Consider the following 24,192-nt stretch of genomic DNA (forward strand, 5'->3'; position numbering starts at 1 on the left):
TTTTTTGACCCATTCAATGTATTTTTGGCTATTGCTACAAATAAACCCCAGAGACATGTATTGAACAAAATCCTTCTTAGCTTAAGTCTTGGCAATTGATATGAATTGCTAGTGATTTTCTTGCTATGAGCAGAAATTGCCCTCAGTGAGTGGAATTTTTATTTTTTATAAAATGTTATCTTTTAAAAAAAGTCTTAAATCATTGGTTGAAATGTCTGGGAACCCTGAATACAAATATAGCTGTCATGATACTCAAAGTTAAAAAAACATCTTGACTGCAATATGCTCATGTTTTTATACATCAGCTTTCTCGAATACCGAAAGAATCATTAGTGACAGGCTTAAATTGAAATGTATTTCAGTATAACATTAGACATTATCAAACAGAGTCTCTTAGAGACAGCAGAGACTAATTTAGCTTCATAACTCTATTGAATTACCAGCTGGCCGCTTGCATCCTCTCTCAAACTGTAAATCCTCTAGATCAATCGACTGCTCGACCTTAGATTAGATTAGATTCTTGCCTAGAGATTTCAAGTCTCTGAGGGTTTGGTTGTAGATGTTATGAAGGCACGCACAATGAAAACAATCTCACTTGTTGAACACTTGCACCTTGTTAACATCTGACATTTGCTGCTTGGTTGTCTTCACTTGGCATGACATCTAATTATAGCTCACGCTGGTTGAAACCATTCTTGTCTGTTGGCAAGTACACAAACAATTCTTCCCTAATTAGAGATTTCAAATGTTTAGTTTCAGACATTTTAAATCTAAGAGTAAAAGGTCAAAAACAGAACTAGATCAGAATAAGAAAGCTGTGTTTTATTAGTTTAGATCATTTACACTATGACGGCGGCATGTATGCAGCAGTGCTGGGCAGGGAACCAAACATTTGACCCGATAGAAAGACAATACCTCATACATCTCGCTTGTCTTGTGACGGTGGACGCATGCACAGGATATCAGAGCAAGGCTATCACCGCCGATTTAGCTTCACCAATGCAATACACCAAAGTGGTCCATCACTCTTCCTTTGTTTATATTTGTCTTTCAGTGAAACGTTCCACAGCGTTACATAAATGGAAGCGCTAACCTGTGATTCTCCATCAATGGGCGTCACTTTCCAGGAATTTCACAGGGTTATCTTTGTACTCAAGGACAAATGTGGGGAGACGACCCTGTGCCAGTGAGGCAAGGAATGATTTCATCCGTCACTCAGTGACCTTCAACCCATCTGAACCCATTGTATGACAGATAGGTGTTCAATGACATTTCAAACTGTTTCTGTTGTCTTTAGTAATTGATTCCATCATAAAAAAAAATTATTCAGTGAATAGCAAAAATTGGATGAGAGTTTACGTCCCCATTTATCCTTCAGTTGCATACAGTAATCAATCAAAACAAGTGATATAGAGGAAGCCTGTGTCTTCATAATATGGGAAATTGTGCTTTGGTGATCAACTGATGTTGGTGCATTGGGAGAAAATGAAAAAGCAAACACCATGGTTGAGTCTCAACGGTAACTTTATTGGGATTACTTACCTGTTTGGTTATTAGCCAGAGACTTTACCAGACAGTTCCAAAGCTAGTTTAGAACAAAAACAAAGGTAAATACTTGTAACTCCATAATTATATGTGCATTTATACATATTTATGATGCAACAAGCTAATAATGTTGTGTTTTCCTGAATGCCTTGGGGGCAAAAATCATGCTTAAACATATTTGTATATGGTGTTTAATGGTGAAAGCTTTGTCTTTTGTCATTTTAATTGTCCTCTAGTAATAATTATCCATTATGGGATGTTGTTGGAATGACTGGTGTGTATGAAAAACTATGCTTATCCCTCCCTACCTCAGCTGAACCAAGCACAATAGCATTTTGGCATAACAGTGTGCCAGCTCCCTTATTTAGATGGATAGGGGCTTTATAAAAGAGAGGAAGGGCACACTGTTGAAAAGATCCTCAGCTTCGGCCATTCAACTTTCCCTCAAGCCTACAACTTCTGAACAGGTAATATGCAACTCTTTAAAAGTCATCAAGCGAGCTGAAGTCTTTCTTTAATCAATGAATCTAATAACTTTGTAATTCATGGTGATGGATTTTGAACCATTATCTCTGATCGTATTGGTTTTAGGGGACTGTTTTGGCAATATTTTCTGTTTTGGCAGCTGTCAGAGGTAATGCCCCTCATATTAGTGTTTCATGGTTGTAATGCATGTGTTTGAACATGAAATTTGGTTTTACAGCAATAAAGCTTCATTAACTAGGGTAAAATGATTGATTGTAGCTTGAACCACTTTTTAATAACTTTTAAATATGTATGAAGTGTTTTTGCCTCATAGCAGCAAGTTCCTGTATATATTAAGATACTAAAATATATTTATTTTTACTATTTATTTAAATTCACATTTTTAAGTTTCGATGTTTGTTTGGTTTAGTGAAATATGGAATACACTGTTTTTGTTCTGTTTCTTTAAAATTTCGTAATTTTGTTGTTTGTTATATATATATATATATAGACATTTTTATACGTGTCTTAAGCATCCAAATAGGTTCCTATTTATATGCGTGTGTGTGTGTGTGTGTGTAAACTGTGTATGCTCTTGTGATCAGGGTGAAAGATGGGGGATTCCCAAATGGCAGAGTTTGGAGCTGCTGCTCCGTACCTCAGGAAGTCAGACAGGGAGCGTCTGGAGGCCCAAACTCGCCCCTTTGACATGAAAAAGGAATGTTTTGTTCCTGATGCTGAAGAAGAGTATGTGAAAGGAACCGTTTTGAGTCGGGACGGTGATAAAGTCACCTGTGAGACTGAAAAAGGCAAAGTAAGTAGGAGTTGAACTTGATCTTGATTCACTACATTAGAAAAACTCATCGTTTTGAGTCATAACTGTTGGAATGTTTGCTTTTAACAGACTGTAACTGTGAAAGAAACAGATATTCATCCTCAGAACCCGCCAAAGTTTGATAAAATTGAGGACATGGCGATGTTCACCTTCCTGCACGAGCCTGCTGTGCTGTATAACCTCAAAGAGCGTTACGCAGCCTGGATGATCTACGTGAGTGGCGTCTTAAAACACTCACAGATTCACTTTATCATGAATGAGCAGATCTAAACTTGCTGTGAATCTTTTACAGACCTACTCTGGGCTCTTCTGTGTCACTGTCAACCCCTACAAGTGGCTCCCGGTGTACAACCAGGAAGTGGTCCTTGCCTACAGAGGAAAGAAGAGGAGTGAAGCTCCTCCTCACATCTTCTCCATCTCTGACAACGCCTACCAATACATGCTGTCAGGTGCGTCAACTTGACACCACCGGTTCTCAACTGGTTTTAGTTTAGCATCCAGATATCTCATCAACCTGACACCAAAATAAATGAATACCAGTAAATGAAACTTGTATCTGACTTTCTCGTATGCACTATTTTTCTGCTTTGCATAGTTTTGTTTGTGGTTTTTGAGACTGTCACACAACTTGTCCATGTTGGCATCTCCCTAATTTGACTAGTTTCTATCAAGTGACAGATAATGGAAAAATAGTTTGATATATGATGTTTGACATCACTAAAATAAAATTGGAAGTGGTTTGATGTGTTTATAAATTTCGAGCTTCTAACTATGCACAATTACATGGTTAGTTGCTTTTTATTAAATGCATTCAGCATTTTTTCTAGAATTGTCCATTCTTCACAATTCCGATCTCACGGCAATTCGTACATTTTTCACAAGGTGGCTTATTCGTACGAATTCGTACGACCACACTCATACAAATTCATACGATTGTTGCCAAATCGTACGTATTTTACGAGTTGCACAATTCGTATGAATTTGTACGAATGACCTACACCTAAGTGAGGTCGTACAAATTCGTATGAATAAGCCACCTTCGTAAAATACGTACAAATTGGTCGTGAGATAGCATTGGTGATACACCTTTAAGTTTGGATAAAACTGACTGTATGTTCAAACCAAACTCAGATGTGTAGCACAGCTGGTGGTCTGTTCTGTTCTGTAATGCCATTTCATATGATATTGCCCTTTTCAGACAGAGAAAACCAGTCTATTCTTATCACGTAAGTCTGCTTCTGTTTATCACTTTCTATAACAGTTTTAAAAAGTGTTGTGCAGTTCTTACCATGTTATCTTTAAACCTTAAGTGGAGAATCTGGTGCTGGAAAGACTGTGAACACCAAGAGAGTCATTCAGTACTTTGCCAGCATTGCTGCTAGTCCTTCAAAAAAGGAAACCACTGAAAAGAAGGTAAACCGAGAAGATCTGAACTTAAAATAAAACTTGTTGGACTGGCATACACTCATTTCAAATGTTGTGTTTTCTAGGGAACTCTGGAGGATCAAATCATCCAGTGTAATCCTGCTCTCGAGGCCTTTGGCAATGCCAAGACCATCAGAAATGACAACTCATCTAGATTTGTAAGTCAATGAAATGGAGTTCAAAACTGTAGAACGAACTGAAGAACTGCTGATTATTTTTTATATATTTTTTAAACAGGGCAAGTTTATCCGCATTCACTTTGCTGCAAATGGCAAACTTGCTTCTGCGGATATAGAAACTTGTAAGAAAACTCATGCTTGGTTCCATTTAAAATTTTTAAACTTAATGCATTATATTAGTGATTTTAAAATAAATGCTCTCCTTGGCAGATCTTCTGGAGAAGTCTCGTGTGACTTTCCAGCTAAAGGCTGAGAGAGACTACCACATCTTCTACCAGATCCTGTCTCAGAAGAAACCGGAGCTGCTGGGTGGGCAAATAAATTGTAACAGCAAGACCTGCCTATGACACATTACACATTTTGTCTGAGTGACTTATGCTTTTCCTCTCAGAGATGCTGCTGATCACAGCAAACCCTTACGATTATGCCTACATCTCCCAAGGAGAGACACAGGTGGCCTCTATTAATGATGCTGATGAGCTGATGGCAACAGATGTGCGTTATCCAAAACATGCATAAATCTGTTGATATTGACTCCTCAAGCTTTAGAACTGATGCAATAAATTATTAGACACATTGTATATTTGCTGTAGGAAGCATTTGATGTGTTGGGCTTCACCCAAGAGGAGAAGAACAGCATCTACAAGCTGACTGGTGCTGTCATGCACTACGGCAACATGAGGTTCAAGCAGAAGCAGCGAGAGGAACAGGCAGAGGCTGATGGGACTGAGGGTCAGTATCAGGACAAAATGCTGACAGAATGTATGCATAGTTTCATTACAGTCAACATTCTTTTTAATTCATGTCAGATGCTGATAAGTCAGCTTATCTGATGGGTTTGAACTCTGCTGATCTCATCAAGGCTCTGTGCCACCCGAGAGTCAAAGTAGGGAATGAGTGGGTCACCAGGGGACAGAATGTCCAACAGGTGGAAATAACTTTGTGATTTACATCACCTAATTATTAACGTACTGTTAACCTAACAATGAAAGCATAATTTTTTGTAACATATCAATGTCCATTGGGCAGGTGTACTATGCCACTGGTGCTCTGTCAAAATCAGTGTACGAGAAGATGTTCCTCTGGATGGTTGTGAGAATCAACCAATCCCTGGACACCAAACAGCCTCGCCAGTACTTCATTGGTGTGTTGGACATTGCTGGATTTGAGATCTTTGATGTAAGATTACATCTACTGATTAATGTTATTTAAGATCTTCAGATTATTCTACTTTGTCATTGTGATTCTACAATATTTTCCACCTGCAGTACAACACATTTGAGCAGCTGTGCATCAACTTCACTAATGAGAAGTTGCAGCAGTTTTTCAACCATCACATGTTTGTGCTGGAGCAAGAGGAATACAAGAAGGAGGGTATTGAATGGGAGTTCATTGACTTTGGCATGGACTTGCAGGCTTGTATTGATCTTATTGAAAAGGTGGGTGCACAAAGCCTTTATTTCTGAACATCTCACCCATAAGTTTTATTTAATATCCATTTTTGCTTTAAGTTACAAAAGGTTTATTTTAAGGTATAAACCTGTCTTCTCTGTAGCCCATGGGTATCATGTCCATCCTTGAAGAGGAGTGCATGTTCCCCAAAGCCAGTGATGCAACATTCAAAGCTAAGCTTTATGACAACCACTTGGGCAAAAGTGCTAACTTCCAGAAGCCCAGGATTGTCAAGGGTAAACCAGAGGCGCATTTCGCCCTGGTACATTACGCTGGCACTGTTGACTACAACATCAATAACTGGCTGGTGAAGAACAAGGATCCTCTCAATGAGACGGTTGTAGGCCTGTATCAGAAGTCCACCATGAAACTGTTGGCTCACTTGTTTGCTAATTATGCTGGAGCTGATTCAGGTGTGTTTTCATGTCAAATGGGGAAAATCTGAGACAATTAAGGGTTTGATTCAAAGTTATTTTTTAAGTAAAAACTAAGTTTATTTCTCGGAACAGTCATGGCGGAAGGAGGTGGAGGAGGTGGCAAAGTAAAGGAGAAGAAGAAAAAGGGCTCTTCTTTCCAGACCGTGTCTGCTCTCCACAGGGTAACACATAGAGTGCACACTTAAATTGTTTCTGTAATATTGTATTATTTAGTTTCATAATCATTTTAATAAACATGACAACCTATAATATATGTTGGCAGAGTGATGGATAATATCTATCCACAGGAGAACCTGAACAAGCTGATGACCAACTTGAGGTCAACTCACCCTCACTTTGTGCGCTGCATCATCCCCAATGAGACTAAGACTCCTGGGGCGATGGAGAATCCTCTGGTCATGCACCAGCTGCGCTGTAACGGTGTGCTGGAGGGCATCAGAATCTGCAGAAAGGGCTTCCCCAACAGGATCCTGTATGGAGATTTCAAGCAGAGGTACATTCACTTATGAATACAGGACATTTGACTTGCACTTGGGTGAAAAACGTACTTTACCAGATATAATTATCATCCAATATTCTCCAACTAATATGCAACAACAGATATCGTATCCTGAATCCTGCTGCCATCCCAGAGGGTCAGTTCATCGACAGCAGGAAAGGAGCTGAGAAGTTATTGGGCTCTTTGGAGATTGACCACAGCCAGTACAAGTTTGGACATACTAAGGTATTCATGTTTAGAATTAGAATTTGTGTAATTATTTGTGTGCAGTTTTTCAGTTGTAACTTGTTCTTCTATCTCAGTTTAATGTATGAGAAAAGCAAGCAACTAAAAGGCTGACATATGTGAAAAGCGTACCAAGGTTCTTGGGCAATTTCAGCATTTATCAGTTTGTTTTTACTCTAATGACTTTGACAGACTGATTGGTCTATGTGTTGATCATATGTCACTGACATAACATCTCTTTAAAGGTGTTCTTCAAGGCTGGTCTGCTGGGCACCCTTGAAGAAATGAGAGACGATCGTCTTGCTCTCATCATCACCAATCTTCAAGCTAGATCACGTGGTCTTCTCTCAAGAATTGAGTTCCAGAAGCTTGTTGAACGAAGGTAACTGTTGGGCATCTAAATATTTCAATATCTATTAGAAAGAGAAAATGGAACAGAAACTGTTTTATTTGGCAGAGATGCCTTGCTTGTGATCCAGTGGAATGTACGTGCCTTCATGGGTGTCAAGAATTGGCCCTGGATGAAGCTCTACTTCAAGATCAAGCCTCTTCTGAGATCTGCTGAAGCAGAGAAGGAAATGGCCAACATGAAGGAAGAATTCCTGAAGTTGAAGGAGGCTTACGCCAAATCTGAAGCTCGCAGAAAGGAGCTTGAAGAAAAGATGGTTACTCTTCTCCAAGAGAAGAATGACCTGCAACTCCAAGTCCAAGCTGTAAGTTCATGATTTCATAAATCAATTAATAAAATGTAATTAAAAAGTATAACTACAAAAACATTAGTATGAATATAAATACGTTTCTGCATCTGTAAACAGGAGCAAGATAATCTTTGCGATGCTGAGGAGAGATGTGAGGGTCTGATCAAGAACAAGATCCAGCTTGAGGCCAAAGCCAAAGAGCTGACTGAGAGACTGGAGGATGAAGAAGAAATGAATGCTGAGCTGACTGCCAAGAAACGAAAGCTGGAGGATGAATGTTCTGAGCTCAAGAAGGACATTGATGATCTCGAGCTCACTCTGGCCAAAGTGGAGAAAGAGAAACATGCCACTGAGAACAAGGTCAGTTTTCAACACTGAACATGTCTGAAAAGATTGGATTGACTAGAATTCTCATCATACAATTACACAATTCTGTAGGTTAAAAACCTGACAGAAGAGATGGCAGCATTGGATGAGATCATTGCTAAGCTGACCAAAGAGAAGAAAGCTCTGCAGGAGGCCCATCAGCAAACACTGGATGACCTCCAGAGTGAGGAAGACAAAGTCAACACACTCACCAAAGCCAAAGCCAAGCTGGAGCAACAAGTGGATGATGTGAGTAGTTTGCTGATACTTCTGAAGTAAATGAACCATGAAACAAAAATGCTAAATACTATTGTCCTTCCAGCTTGAGGGTTCCCTGGAACAGGAAAAGAAACTTCGTATGGACCTGGAGAGGGCAAAGAGGAAGCTTGAGGGAGACTTAAAGTTGACCCAAGAGAGTGTGATGGACCTGGAAAATGACAAACAGCAACTGGAAGAGAGGATTAAAAAGTGTGTTTTACAAAGAGGGTGAAATAATTATTCAAGAATACAGTTCCCAATCTTAACAGTTTTAATCAAATATTTTCTGCAATACAGGAAAGACTTTGAGATCAGCCAGCTCAACAGCAAGATTGAAGATGAGCTGGCAATGGCAGGTCAACTCCAGAAGAAACTGAAGGAGCTACAGGTAAAATGTATCAATCTTAAAAAAAAGTTTCATAGTTGGGAATTCTAGCTTTAACTTTGGTTTTCCTCACATTACCAGGCTCGAATTGAAGAGCTGGAGGAAGAGCTGGAGGCTGAGAGAGCCGCTCGTGCCAAGATTGAGAAACAGAGAGCTGATCTGTCCAGAGAACTGGAGGAGATCAGTGAGAGGTTGGAGGAGGCTGGTGGAGCCACCGCTGCCCAGATTGAGATGAACAAGAAACGTGAAGCTGAGTTCCAAAAACTACGCAGAGACCTTGAAGAGGCCACTCTGCAACATGAAGCGACTGCGGCTACTCTGAGGAAGAAACATTCTGACAGTGTGGCCGATCTGGGAGAGCAGATTGACAACCTTCAGAGAGTGAAGCAGAAGCTGGAGAAAGAGAAGAGTGAACTCAGACTGGAACTGGATGATGTGGTCTCCAACATGGAGCAGCTTGCCAAGGCCAAGGTGATGAATAATTGTATCCATATTAGAATTTTCAGCCGTTCTTTAGAATCATGTGCTCTTTCTGCTTTATTTAATATTCATTTATATAATATGTATCCAGGCAAACCTGGAGAAAATGTGCAGGACCCTCGAGGACCAGATGTCAGAATATAGAACAAAATACGAAGAAGGACAACGCAGCATCAATGACTTTACCATGCAAAAAGCTAGGTTGCAGACCGAAAATGGTGTGTACTCTGATACGATATCACTGTATTTTTTTGTTTTTTTTTACATACACATTCCTAAGTTCACACACTACTTTCTGTAATGTAATGGTTATATTTCTATATAGGGGAGCTTTCTAGACAGCTGGAAGAGAAGGATTCTTTGATCTCTCAGCTAACAAGAGGCAAGCAGTCCTACACTCAGCAAACTGAGGACCTCAAACGACAACTAGAGGAGGAAGTCAAGGTATTGCAACTACTAATATCCACAAGGTTAGCGTAGCACAGTGTAGCAGTCATTCTCCTTAATTATTAATCTGCCTTGTCACCCAATAAGCTCTTTTAGGAGCAACAGGATTCAAACCCACACCCATCAAAGATATTAAAGCCTTATGCTGCAGCTATGGGTCATTCTCCATAACAGAAAACATTAATTTTAAATATCTTATAGGCTAAGAATGCCCTGGCCCATGCAGTTCAATCTGCTCGTCATGATGCTGATCTGTTGAGGGAACAGTACGAGGAGGAGCAGGAAGCCAAAGCTGAACTGCAGCGGAGTCTGTCCAAGGCAAACTCTGAGGTGGCTCAGTGGAGAACTAAGTATGAAACCGATGCCATCCAGAGAACGGAAGAGCTGGAGGATGCTAAGTATGAACAAGAAATACTTGGGTTTTTCATGTAACATACCATACAAACATCTGACTGATTCTGTTATTCATAAAGGAAGAAACTGGCTCAGCGTCTGCAAGATGCAGAAGAAGCTGTGGAAGCAGTCAATGCTAAGTGTTCCTCTCTGGAGAAGACCAAGCACAGGCTGCAGAATGAGATTGAAGATCTCATGGTGGATGTGGAGAGATCCAATGCTGCTGCCGCTGCTCTGGACAAGAAGCAAAGAAACTTTGACAAGGTGAATAAAACACATTCTTAAATAATTAAAATTTGATTGGTTTACGCTGAGCTTCAACAACAGTTACTCAAAGTCTCTGAAACTATCAAACAGGTCCTAGCTGAATGGAAGCAGAAATATGAGGAATCTCAGAGTGAGTTGGAAAGCTCCCAGAAGGAAGCAAGATCTCTGAGCACTGAACTGTTCAAATTGAAGAACTCTTATGAGGAGTCTCTGGATCATTTGGAGACCATGAAGAGAGAGAACAAGAACCTCCAAGGTGTCCGTTGTTTATCAGTCATTAATAATTCACATATCATGAAAAGTAAATATTAATATCTTTTTAATGCATTAACCTATATTATATTTCCCAAAAAACAGAAGAGATTGCTGATCTCACTGAACAAATTGGGGAGAGTGGAAAGAACATTCATGAACTAGAGAAAATTCGTAAGCAGTTGGAGCAGGAAAAAGCTGAAATTCAAGCAGCTCTGGAGGAAGCTGAGGTAAAATGTTTGATGTTTAGATGTTGCAGGTCTAGTTTTTCCAATTATACACTAGAACTGTGGTCACCAACCTTTTAAGCACAATATCCTTGACCTCAGCCTGTATGAAAGACAAGCTCTACCTACTGAAGGACTGATAGAAAAAGAAAGCCCAGATTGACCTTCCAATTTGAAGCTATTTATTTAGTATTTTAATTAGTACTTCTTTAAATGCAGGTAAGAGGAGAAGAAAATGCAATTGCATTTGCAATCAAAACTTTTCTGAAGACAGTTCTCTTCAGTGGTACATTCATACAACCACTCAACCCCAATTACATATAAATATTTTCTTCATGCATTTTGAAGATTGTGAACAGTGAGAATGCTCTGCCTGATACAGTATTTTATTCTCTTTGGGTCCATCTTCAGTGTCTCTGGCCTTTGTTAAGGCATGGTGTATTTTTCTTAATCACTGTCCCAGTAGAACTTCTTGAAAATAATTAACAAATCAAACTTAGTACTTTTTTAATGGTTAAATCCTTTGATCTGTCAGGGCTCCCTGGAGCATGAAGAAGGAAAGATCCTTAGAGCTCAGCTGGAGTTCAATCAGATCAAAGCTGATATTGAACGTAAACTGGCTGAGAAAGATGAAGAGATGGAGCAAGCCAAGAGGAACCAGCAGAGAATGATTGATACCCTTCAGAGCTCACTGGAATCAGAGACTCGCAGCAGGAATGAAGCTCTCAGACTGAAGAAGAAGATGGAGGGAGACCTCAATGAGATGGAGATTCAGCTCAGCCAGGCTAACAGAATGGCATCAGAAGCCCAGAAGCAACTCAAGGGTCTTCATGGACATCTTAAAGTATGCTAGATTATATTTTAAACCAAAATGTTAGTGTTTAAAAAACAGGAAATCTAACAAAATCATACAATATTTTAATTTGTAAAACCTGTTTTTTTACAGGATGTCCAAATGCAACTAGATGATGCCCTTCGTGGTAATGATGATCTCAAAGAGAACATCGCCATTGTGGAGAGACGTAACAATCTGCTGCAGGCTGAACTGGATGAGTTGAGATCTCTGGTGGAACAGACTGAGAGAGGAAGGAAACTGGCTGAGCAGGAACTGCTGGACGTCAGTGAGAGAGTCCAGCTCCTGCATTCTCAGGTATGAAACCTCTGTACTAGATAAACAGTACTAGCAAAACCCTCACAAGATTATCTAGAGACTATATGAATGTCAATATTGTCTATGTCTAGAACACCAGTCTGCTGAATCAGAAGAAGAAGCTGGAGGGAGATAATACTCAGCTTCAGACTGAGGTTGAGGAGGCAGTGCAGGAGTGCAGGAATGCTGAGGAAAAAGCCAAGAAGGCCATCACTGATGCTGCCATGATGGCAGAAGAGCTGAAGAAGGAGCAGGACACCAGCGCTCATCTGGAGCGCATGAAGAAGAACATGGAGCAGACCATCAAGGACCTACAGCACCGTCTGGATGAAGCTGAGCAGATCGCCATGAAGGGAGGCAAGAAGCAGGTCCAGAAACTGGAAGCCAGGGTAAGTTAATCAAACCAACGATTCTTAATTATGTTATTTTATTTCAAAATGCCTTACTTTCACGGGAAATTATTATTCATGAGAATTTAGGTTCAGAGATCAACAGATTTCTAAAAAAAATTATACATTTTCGGATTGGGTAGGTGAGAGAGCTGGAAAATGAGGTGGAGATAGAACAGAGAAAGGCGAGCGAGTCTGTGAAAGGAATCCGTAAATATGAGAGACGCATCAAGGAGCTCACCTACCAGGTCACTTTCTCTATTCAATATGATATCTCCATCCTCAAACCACCCAAACCAAAAATAATCAAAAGTCTATTAACAGACTGAGGAAGACCGTAAGAATCTGGCTCGTCTTCAAGACCTCGTGGATAAACTCCAGCTGAAGGTCAAGTCCTACAAGAGAGCTGCTGAGGAGGCGGTGAGTTCATTTCGTCATCCCTGTTCTGTATATATATATTGTATATAAATATACTGTCTTTGCCAATAACCTTTTGTTTTAATCAGGAGGAACAGTCTAATTCTAATCTGACCAAGTTCCGTAAGCTCCAGCATGAGCTGGATGAAGCAGAAGAGAGAGCTGATATTGCTGAGTCTCAGGTCAACAAGTTAAGAGCTAAGAGTCGTGACACAGGATCTAAGGTTAGTTGTCTCAGTTTTACACACTATTTGGTGTGCTTACTATCTTAAAGTATAAGAAGACTCAGTGGAGCAAAGAACAATGTTTAACCTTTACACCATTTCACCATTCAGACCTAAAGCTTTTTTTGTCTTTTATGGGTCTCCTTATGTGTAGCATCAAAGTGTGTCTAAGATTTGATTTACTGCAAAAACTAAAACAAATAGCATACCTTCCAAACTTCTTTCTCTTCTCTCTCCCCCACACAGAAAGGGCATGATGAAGAATGAAGCTCTCGCTTGCATCTTTCTAAAAGACTTGTTTGGTTTGACTCTGTGCTTCTTGATGTCATTACCTGTAGTTCTTTAGAATAAAGTGTGCAAATTAAACTTTTTTTGTTGTGGTCTGTCATTTGAAAACAATTATTAAAAAAGTTATTTTATATTTGGTAGGCACTTTCCTATTAATAGGAACGTACACATATTTGTATATACAGTATATTTACATTTATTGGTTTTGCATTAGTCATTCATTTGCTCAATTATTTTAAATACATTTGAGTTTATCTTTGCAAATTTTCCAACTGACCAGATGTATTTTAATTGGTAATATGCAATTTGATGCACCATACGTACTAGAGATTATTGGTGGTCAACCCAATTAAAAGGGTTAGTTCACATAAAAATGAAAATTTGACTTTGTTTTACTCACCTCCATGGCATCCTAGGTGTATATGACTTTCTTCTTTCAGACAAATTCAGTCAAGAGTTATATAAACAATATCTTTGATCTTTCAAGCTATTTAATGCCACTTAGTGGGTGTTGCATGCATCAGTCCAAAAGAAGTTGAATAAAAAGCGTCCAAATACAATGATAGTGCTGTAGTGATTACTAGTGGGAATACAGACAGATCAATTCACATGCTAAACCTCCTGGAGCATGTTAAATACTGCAGCAATATAGAAATGCTAGCAAACCAACAATACAGTAAATCAGTCAATCTGACAAATTGGCCATCTCCAATCTAAATAACATTGTATACACCTAAATATAATTTATATATACTATTTTGATCTTTGTTTTTCAGGAAATTAATTAAGAAAATGAATGTTTGTAGTGCATGAAATTCGCACTACTTTTCCAATTCATTGCATACGAGGAATTTACTGAAGCTAATTTCAAACTCATTATGAGGGTAAAACATAAGTAAAATTCCATGCGTTTCATTTTGATTATAAAAGTTGCTAGCGTGGTTCTACACATTTTCCATCTTAAAACTCTAGATTTTCAGACCATATTTAACATGTATTTTCTTTGTATTTGGTATATAGTACAGTAACCTGCAAACATTTTTGTTTATTTATTGATTTTCTCAAAGTGACAACATATAGAACCCCTAAAAAAAAAAAAAAAAAAACTTTTGCATGCACACAAGAAACCTATTTGTGCTTTTTAAAAACTTTTTTTGTGCTTACACGCATTAAAATGTCTAGTTTTATACATGCTATAACCTATTTCTTTTGTATGTCACTGCCATCTTACTACTGTATGAAGAAAATGAGTGAAAAAATGAAGAAAACTTGTCTTTCCATAGGGTAGTAGTACCTCTAACATAAGCCCAAATGTCAAATTTAATGCATGTTCTGTGGCGATGGAAAAAAAACGACACATTGTGTTCATTGTCCTATTTTCCAAGTTCAAGGGTCTATAAAAAAAGATTGGTACTGTAAAAACTTTTTCAAAATTTGGCTTTGTTTAGGGCAGTACGTCATATTTCAAGTCGCTTTAACATCAACTCTGTGGCACAAAAAGTCTTCTTATTTGTTTGCAAAGATCCTTTTAGAGGCTTTTTAATATGGTGCTAAGAAGAAACCCAAAATGCCTATAACCTGCATTTTTGATTGATAAAAAAGTATACTATGAATTAATGTGTTTTATGATCACTAAAAAAATCATTAAATAGTTGCCATGAAAACACACTTCTTGTATGATACATTTATTTTCACTAAATTCTTAAAGGAATAGTTCACTTTCAGTTGCTGGTCCCCATTGAATTCCATTGTATGGAAAAACACACTATGCAAGTCAATGGGGACAAGCAACTAATGTGAACAATCCACTTAATTTTCTACTGTAGAAAACTAAATGGGGGCAAAAAGTCTGTAAATGCAAATATTTTCATTTTTTCCATATGTCTCCAGACCTGGAAATTACTTTGATCAAATTCCATACTTTTCCAAACTGTTTGGAAACCCTGTTCTTGCGTCAGTTTGCTTTACCAAACTGACATTATATGTATAAAGTCTTACAGAATACAGTTTAACGTTTGTTATATTTTCTTCTAGAATGAAAAAAGCACCTACCACATTATTTACTATTTCTTGCATGAATGAAACCCAAAACTTTCGTTGGTAGATCGTTGCAGTCACGGTGTCTACCAAATATAAAGGGTGCATCTCTGATGGACCAAAGTGTGTCCTCTAAACGTCTTCCACGCTGAAAGTGATTAAAGACATAATGCTCAAAACATCTACAGTAAATGTAAACTAAAAGTTTTAAATGATACTACGGAATTACTTTATTTCATCTGTCTCACCTGCATCAAGTATCCTCTCCATTCTGTTGAGTGTGTAAGGCTTGAGACCTGCAAATCAAATCAAACGATTACTTTATTCAACAAATCCAATTGAAAACTTCTAAACTAAACAGATCTTTGATGAAGAGCCGCTGCTTGCCAGGCTGAACGCTGTATACACAGTGTATGTGGGTAAACCTTATTAGTGTTGAAGGTGAAGCACAGTGCTGGAGGTGGAGTCTGAATATTGGGAGGAGCTTCTCAAAGGTTCACAGAGGAACCAACCATCCTGCAACCTTAAGCCACAGCAGAATGTACTTAAGACATACTGCTGTAAGTCGAGAGATAATAACTGCTGGCTTGACATCTCACAAGACCCTTGTGATTTTAAGACATCTAGCAGTATCTTAAACTTTCACCTCTCGTCCTTTAGGTTAACAGCCGGTTGACCGCTTCAGTCATCCAGTAACAGGTGCATAATGATCTCATTTTTCAGTTGCACTTTATTTTACAGTACATGCATTGACCTGTGCTTGCAGTGTAATTAGATAAGTACTGCATAATATAAGCTAACTACATGGGTTATGTTTAGGGGTAGGTTCAGAGTTACCAAGTTATTGTAAGTCCCAAGTAGGTACATGCTCAACACGATTGTAAAATAAAGCAATCGCAGTTTTTTATTATGCAAACCGAACAAAATGATCATGCCAAGCAAACAAACAATGACTATTTCAATGACTGTTTCTGTCTTTCAACTTTAACTCAATACAAATCTGCTTGCCGGTTAATAATAAACACTTGTCTTGTGACTAGCATCGTTTTGCTCTCAGTTGGACATGTAACTTAAGTAGTATGTATATGGCTCGCAAGGGTGCCAACATGTGCCGCTTGATGTTTATTTATGCGCTTGGAGACCTTTGCAAACAAGGCATCCGCTTTATGTGTTCTCAATGTCCGTCATCAGTTGCTCCCGTTTCATCAGAGGCGCAGTAGGAATTTCACAGGGTTATCTTTGTACTCAAGGACAATGGGAAGGAAACAATGTGGAACAAGATGGAACAAGAGGATGACTGACAGTCTGCTACAGACCGCCATATGTTTCAGTGCAAACAATGCAAGTTGATGTTGCACTGTGGACATAGCACAAAAGAGCTGATGATAGAGTTCAGTAGTTTCAGGTTAAATAATGAAAATTAAAAGTAAGACGATTAGCATGAAGTGACGGCATTAGAATATCGGTAGCTCAAATTCAGTAAATTGTTAACTAAAAATGATAAATCTCACCCTCAAGAGGTTCAAACTTAAACAGTTTCCTTTTTTTCCCTCTTTAAATGTAAATTACATTTTTAAAATTTAAAATCTTAAAATATTTTTTCGCCATCTTCAAGAACGGACTAATAACTTAAAGATCTGTTCCATCTTTATTTGATCATGTAACTCTAGCACTTCCTATTCTATTTTAATTCTACTTTATATATATATATATATATATATATATATATATATATATTATTTAAAAACCCCACTAGCATTCTAGTCTTTCTTATTCTTTCTACTTTTGTGTCTTTCTTTGTGTGAGTGTGTGTGTATAATATGTATATATATGTACACACACACACATTTAGCCATTGCAGATGCTTTTATCAAAAGTTACTAACAATTGGGGAAACATAAAGCGATTATTCTTGAAGAGGCAAACAGACACAGGAAGTGCTTGTAATATCAAGTTTTAGACATAGGCCAAGCTAGAAAAAAAGGAGTAAATAAAGTAATTTTTTTATGATGAAGCCAAGTAGTTTCATAAGAGATGAGTTTTCCCTGTCGCTTGAAAATGCTCAGGGATTCAGCATTCCGGATAGGGGTGGGAAGATCATTCCGTGAGCCAGGGACACAGGGACATTGGACTGCCGAGACTTGTCATTTGCACTTATATATTGTTGATCTTTTGTCAGGTTTGACTGCTCTTTTTGACCTCATTTGTAGGTCGCTTTGGATAAAAGCGTCTACTAAAATGACTAATGGTAATATAAATGTAAATGCGTTTAAAAAATGTCCCTATGTTTTTGTCCATACAATGAAGGTCAATGGGATCCAGTGTTGTTCTTCTAAATATGTTCTTTCATTTTCCACAGTGGGACGAAATGTATACAGAGTGGAATGAAGTGAAGGGTAAGTGATCACAGAATTTGTATTTTTGTTTCTTTGTTTTTGCCAGTGGAAAGCCATTTAAGCAATTAGGAGTGAACAGATGTGTTTGGTGTTGGATGCTGTAGAGTGAAATTTGACTGAAGATGCAGAAGCTTTACACATTTGGGTCTTCATATCTGAACTCATTGGTCAACACTGAACGCCCACAAATTCAGTGTGTATATAATGCTCCTTTATGATAGGCTGATGGTGTCTAATATGTTCTAGTAACTCTAGCTAAAAAATGTGGACACTGCTCCTGTCATTGAGGAGATGTTGTGCATACATTAATTTACTCAGGCAGTGACATCGGTATGCTGTGTCCATTTGACATCGGTATGCTGTGTCCATTTATGTAGACATACACACATGGATGCTCGTATCAGAGATCAGGCAAGCTGATCTTTTCAATCATTTAGAAGCACCCAACAAGAATTTCACAGGTTATCTTTGTCCTCAAGTGTGAAGGCAAAGGAACAATGACGTGTCAGCGATGAGGCCGGATTGAAGCGACTGCACCAGCTGGAAACTGACCTTGCCTTTACAGACAAAATTAAAAGCATCTATGATGGACAGAGTGAAATGATACTCGGCTTGTCCTTGAGTAAGGTATAGATCACTTAATACAAACCATGAGATGCGTTCTTTTTTGAGCAAACACCTGCCAACTGATGTAAAAACCATTCTCTTTTTTCCATTACAGCGGCTTGTGCATAGGCGCAATGGTAAAAGTCATCACTGCAAAAAAATAATTCTTAGTATTTTTGTCTTATTTTCCCAAGTGTATTCTTGAATATTCTTGAATCAAGATGCATTTACTTGAGAAATAAGTGAAAATTGTATGAAAGAAAATAAATTCTCTTGCAAAATTGACATTTTTTTCTCATTTTAAGCAAAGAATCTTATTTCATTATGCATCTCAAGTAAATGTATCTCGATTTAAGAATGGTGGAAAACGACAGAAATTTTATTTTTACAAATTTATTTTGCAGCGAGCAGAAACTTTCCAGTTTACTTCATATTCCACAATTTGTTTCAGCAGCCAAAGTATTCTCCCGAATTCACTTACATTACAAGAAACCTATTTAACAGACAAGAAATTGCATTTAAAATGTTAATTAGTCAAATGAAAGTACATATGATGACAAAGTATACTGTTCCTTACTGGCATGAATTACACCCTATACAAAAAAACGTGCCCCTTCCTCCAGCAGACACCCAACCCATCCATATCCTAACCGAACTGAGACACTGACATGCTTCAGAAAATTCCTGCAACCATATTTAGAGGACCTCTAACGGTATAAAAAGGGGTGGAGAGTCAATGGCTCCAGACAGGTTTTCTCTTGTACATCAAATAGTAAGCAATCAAGGACGCCTCAGACTTCACGAAAGCCTGGTCTTATTAACAATTCCATCAGGCGCGCGAGACATTGTTCAGGATGCACTTTTGCTCATTATTGACTATTGTGTAGCAGACAGGAGACAAGTGTTTGATGTTAAGTAAGTAATTCTGCTTTATATATGCTTTTGTATGTCCCATTGCCATATACAGTGGCACACATTATTTTGTCACATTTATAAATGTCTGAATGTTGCAATAGATTTAGCATTTGTATCTCTGTATCACAGGATCTTTTCTCTTCATTCATGTGTGTGTGTTTGAATGAGCTTTTGTTTTGGTGATTTGTAATGGATATATGAAGTCAGTTCTCTCTTTACACAGGTGTTCAGAATCAGATTAACTATCAACATGTTTCCAAATGGACTCCTATATGTAATATCTCTTGTGTATGAACTTGTAGGCATATGGGGGATGCTGCTATGGAGGAGTTTGGAGCTGAAAAATAATATGTACAGATACTGTTTTGACTGTCAGAAATCTTGTGTTTCCACAGATGGTAACTGTGAAGGAGGCTGATGTTCATCCTCATAACCCGGGCTGGGCCTCGGGCCTGTTTTAGGCTTCTTTGGATCATTTGGAGACCATGAAGAGATAAAACAAGGACCTACAAGGTGCCCTTGAATTATCAGTCATTTGAGCATTCACGTATCACAACATTTTCTATGCATTAACTATTATTATATTTCCTAAAAAATAAAGGAGATTGCATCATCCACCGACAGGGTTGATGAGGAAGTTAAGATCCTGAGGACCGGACTGGAGTTCAATCAGATCAAAGCTGATATTGAACGTAAACTGGCTGAGAAAGATGAAGAGATGGAGCAGTCCAAGAGGAACCAGCAGAGAATGATTGATACCCTTCAGAGCTCACTGGAATCAGAGACTCGCAGCAGGAATGAAGCTCTCAGACTGAAGAAGAAGATGGAGGGAGACCTCAATGAGATGGAGATTCAGCTCAGCCAGGCTAACAGACAGGCATCAGAAGCCCAGAAGCAACGTGCGTAAATATGAAAGACGCATTATGGAGCTCACCTACCAGGTAACTTTCTCTCATATGCAGTAAATGTCTCAAATTCATACCATTTATATCATTGCCATTACCATAATCCCATTGTACCCTTTGTTTGCAGACTGAGGAGGACCGTAAGAATCTGGCAAGTCTTCAGGACCTTGTAGACAAACTCCAGCTGAAGGTCAAGTCCTACAAAAGAGTTGCTGAGAAGGCTGTATGTTTTATACTTTTTTTTTTTCCCACTGGAAATATTTTCTAATCCCTTACAGAAAATGATTTATTGTTGTTTAGGAGGAGCAGGGTATTTCTAGTCTGGACAAGTAACTTAAGATTCAGCATGAGCTGGATGAAGCAGAAGAGAGAGCTGATATTGATCTCAGGTCAACAAGATGAGAGTCAAGAGTCGTGATACAGGATCCAAAGGTAACTGACCTCAGTCAATATTCAGTTATCATCAATGAGCTCAAAATTTGGGTTACTTTGATTCTGAAGTTATTGTGATCAAATGGAAAAATAGCTTGACTGATGAAAATAGTTGAAATCAATTTGATGAGATTTATTACTCAAAACCAACACTGGTTCTTTAACGCATCCCCAGTGTATGAAGTGGTGCACATGTGCATTTAGAAGATAACTCTTTAACACTTGCCTCAAGTTATAGAGAAGCAACTACATAAACAAAATGTGCTTTTTAGAGCTGATGCATAACTAAACAGTAGAGATGCACCGATTGACCAGCCAGGGACCAAAATTAGCTGATGTCCTGCCTGATTTAGTTTTGACGTTACAGCTACTCTAACATCAGTGTGTAAAGATGTCGTCGGCATTGAAGTTATTCTCTGTAAGCGACACAAAGTTTGCAATTTCTAATATGTATAGGACCAAAGTAAACCGTGGGGGAACCACAGGGCTCGATTAACTTGTCTGGGACAAGTAGATTTTTTAAAGGCAAGTGAGAGAGATTTTTACCCGACTGAAACTTGGCCACCAAAAACAGCACTGACAGTCACACAAGTTATAGGTCCATGCATAAAAAAATACGATATTTATAATATATGATAAGAAACATCACACGACCAAATGTTTCCCCGAATATCAGCATGATTGCAATGTGACACTGATTTTATATAATAGTAGTTCAATAAACAAGATGTTAAAATTAAGCGACTACACAATATTTATTATTTTTCCTCGATTTCGCAAACGAAAATAGTTCCAGTTAAAGCCACAGCAGAACTGTTGTGTCTCTCGGCAACACACAGCGGTGTTTCATTACCGAATTAATCATTTTTGAAAAAAATCGAGTAAGTCAATGACTCAATAACACATTCATAAAGATGTGTTACTGACTTAATAATGAGTTAATTAAAATGACTAATTTCATTAAAACAGCCACTGCCACCTCCTAGTGATTTGGCTTTATATTTAAAAGTATCATTGCATTTTCCCATCATTTCTTATTTGTATGTTCAAAAACATATTTAAAATTATTTAAGCATTTGCAATTTTCCTGTGTAAATGCATTTATGGCACTTCAGCTTCATCAAAGTCTGTGTAAACACATCTAATGCCACTTCAGATGCAGCTTCTGTGTGTCCTGCAGTGGAAAGATGGAAAGAAGATGGAAAGATGGTAACAACTCTACAGTTTTTTATTATTCTGACTGAATTACATGAAACAATGCAAAAAGTTGATGTGAAAGATGACATTCAATAAAGTTAGGGGGGAAAAATACCATTTACAAACCTAGTGGGAAATTATATTGTTATATACAAGCAACTCATTTTCAGTTAATTGTTATTTCTACCTCTTTCCAGTCACAGAGCACTTTATTTTGAGAGTTGTTTAAGTGAGCGAACATCTGTAACTTAGATTGGGGGAATTGTGATGTTTCATGATAATTTTTATGTAAATGACTTATTATTATTATTTGTAATTTTTTTGTATATGCTGTCAATTATAGTTCTTAGAAAGAATCTTAGAAAATCAGTTTCGCTAGGACACACTTGTAATCGGTGCATCTCTAGTAAACAAAGTCTAATGAGAAATACATACTTTTTTTTGTCCAGCAGAAAAAATAAATCAAGGAAGTACCTTCTATCCATTATCCTTTTCATGTCTCTTTGTCTCACAGAAAGGGCATAATGAAGAGTGAAGCTCTCACATGGATCTTTCTGAAAGGCTTGTTTAGTGTGCCGGTGATTTCATTATCTGTAGTTCTGTAGAATAAAACGAATGCAAGTAAATCCCTGCTTCTCTGCTTTTGATGTTGCCATTGCATTCACCTTCAATACACTGGGGTGAGATTATACTACTTTATAGGAGCCAATTATTCACGATTTTAGACATATTATCAATTAAAGAAAATGCTTGAAACTCAACGATATACAATAATAAACCAAGCATATTAAACAGCTTGAACAAAAGGAGAAGCTTTGTTATATTACAATAGAAAACATGCTTTTTACAACTTTTTTTTTCAAAATTGCTACATTATTCTTCTGAATCAGTTTTTTTTTTTACTTTTTAAAACATTATATAAAGTATGACAAAAGGCACAAGAGAATGTTTTTCCATTTAGTCTTATTGTTCTGTTCTGGCTACATTCATTGATTAAATGATTGAATTGAAAGCACTGAATGAAAGATAGATTGAAAAATTAAAAGGGAAAGCATACCTTCCAATTGGAAGAACACAACATTCCTCATCTGGACTCATTAGTATGTGTACATTATGTGTGTGGTAACACGTTTTTTTATTGAAAAGCTCGACAATGCAAAATCTAACACTTCTTACCTTTAAACAGAAGAGCTCTGGGGTTCCTTGAGTCCTTGCATCTGAAAAAATGCAAAGCCTTGAGACACACTTTTAATTACCAAATTCATCTTATTTAGTTCAAAACTGTGTGTGTGTGTGCTGGAAAATGTAGATGTAATTCAAGGTGATGAGCAGGTTAATGATAGGCAGATGATTGAAGGTGGAGTCAACCCTGAACAGCTGAGAATGGAGACGTGAAGGGGAGGAAACCAACTATGCTCTCCCTTTAAATGATACCATATTGGATGAATATGGTTATTTTAAGGATTCAATCAAACTGAAACTTTACAGTTTTCCTTTACATTTGAGGACAAATGGTTTGTGAATATGTGGACAATTTGAATTTTCATAATTTTAATTGGTAATATTTCCTAGTAGCATAAAGAAAGAGAGAGAGAAAAAAAACTGACGTTAACAAAATATATTTAATCTGTATAAAAGAAAGCTAATAATAAAATCCATGTTGTGACCAGCAGCACATTGTTCTCCCTCTGTTTGGACATGTAACTTCAGTAGGCAATGCAGCCAACAAGTGTGCCAACATCTAAAACTAGATGCTCTCATTTATGTGCATGGAGCCCTTTACAAAAACAGCACCTGCTTCACCCCAGATCTCAACATGTGAGGCGAGCTGTCCTCAATAGGCCAGAAGCACTCGGGAAGAATTTCACACTGTTATCTTTATACTCAAGGGCAAACGGAAAGTAAAATAAGTGTTGTAGAAGCCGAGGTAAAGGTATATCTTGTTGTTTGATTGGCGCCAACAGGTTAATCGTCCAAAGGTCAAATCCACTTCATGATTGACTTTATATGTTTTCTTAATTTCTTCTGGGTATTTATGCTTTGAATTCCAAAACACAACATATTTAGTTAGTTAATATACAAAAATAGCACTGTTTTTTTTTTTTTAGTCTCTGCATTTCATAAGCCTAATAATAATAACACTCAAGTGTGACCATTTCTGTCCCTGGAGCACAAAACCAGTCTTAAGTTGCTTGGGTATATTTTTAGCCAAATAGCCAAAAACACATTTTATGGGTCAAAATTATGAATTTTTCTTTAATGCCAAAAATCATTAGGGTATTAAGTAAAGGTCATATCCCATGAAGATATTTAGCAAATTTTCTACCGAAAAAAAATATACTTATTTTGATTTGTAATATGCATTACTAAGAACTTCATTTGGACAACTTTTCTCAGTTTT

General features: G+C 37.8%; 1 protein-coding gene, 1 long non-coding RNA gene and 1 pseudogene across 2 annotated transcripts; 2 read left to right on the forward strand and 1 right to left on the reverse strand.

Annotated features, from left to right (window-relative positions):
- The first annotated feature begins 2,623 nt into the window (after window positions 1–2,623).
- Window positions 2,624–13,282, forward strand: LOC113068770 (myosin-7). The gene is made up of 37 exons (XM_026241628.1): window positions 2,624–2,824; window positions 2,915–3,058; window positions 3,138–3,294; window positions 4,044–4,071; window positions 4,156–4,258; window positions 4,336–4,428; window positions 4,508–4,571; window positions 4,660–4,758; window positions 4,841–4,944; window positions 5,043–5,181; window positions 5,259–5,377; window positions 5,479–5,628; window positions 5,718–5,888; window positions 6,005–6,314; window positions 6,411–6,499; window positions 6,626–6,831; window positions 6,939–7,062; window positions 7,308–7,444; window positions 7,520–7,775; window positions 7,878–8,120; window positions 8,199–8,375; window positions 8,449–8,594; window positions 8,682–8,772; window positions 8,851–9,240; window positions 9,341–9,467; window positions 9,575–9,693; window positions 9,898–10,094; window positions 10,170–10,353; window positions 10,447–10,612; window positions 10,714–10,838; window positions 11,371–11,679; window positions 11,782–11,985; window positions 12,078–12,374; window positions 12,518–12,622; window positions 12,699–12,794; window positions 12,881–13,015; window positions 13,262–13,282. The coding sequence occupies exons 1-37, from the start codon at window positions 2,624–2,626 to the stop codon at window positions 13,280–13,282; spliced, it is 5,826 nt and encodes a 1,941-aa protein (XP_026097413.1).
- Window positions 6,674–23,820, reverse strand: LOC113068777 (uncharacterized). Its single transcript, XR_003279598.1, has 5 exons — window positions 22,968–23,820; window positions 15,589–15,636; window positions 15,356–15,488; window positions 13,225–13,355; window positions 6,674–6,808 (listed from the first exon to the last, which is right to left on the reverse strand). It is a non-coding gene; the product is annotated as an uncharacterized LOC113068777 (long non-coding RNA).
- On the forward strand, window positions 19,665–21,898 carry LOC113068774 (myosin-7-like; annotated as a pseudogene).
- Window positions 23,821–24,192: the final 372 nt, after the last annotated feature.

This window comes from Carassius auratus, linkage group LG49B, assembly GCF_003368295.1.
Source record: "Carassius auratus strain Wakin linkage group LG49B, ASM336829v1, whole genome shotgun sequence".
Lineage (NCBI taxonomy): Eukaryota > Metazoa > Chordata > Actinopteri > Cypriniformes > Cyprinidae > Carassius > Carassius auratus.

Bases quoted from the DNA above. Each gene is read 5' to 3' on its own strand.
- LOC113068770 (XM_026241628.1), top strand. From the start codon at position 2,624: ATGGGGGATTCCCAAATGGCAGAGTTTGGAGCTGCTGCTCCGTACCTC. The intron at 2,825-2,914 runs GTAAGTAGGAGT...TGCTTTTAACAG, and splicing joins GTGAGACTGAAAAAGGCAAA to ACTGTAACTGTGAAAGAAAC. The intron at 4,259-4,335 runs GTAAACCGAGAA...TGTGTTTTCTAG, and splicing joins AGGAAACCACTGAAAAGAAG to GGAACTCTGGAGGATCAAAT.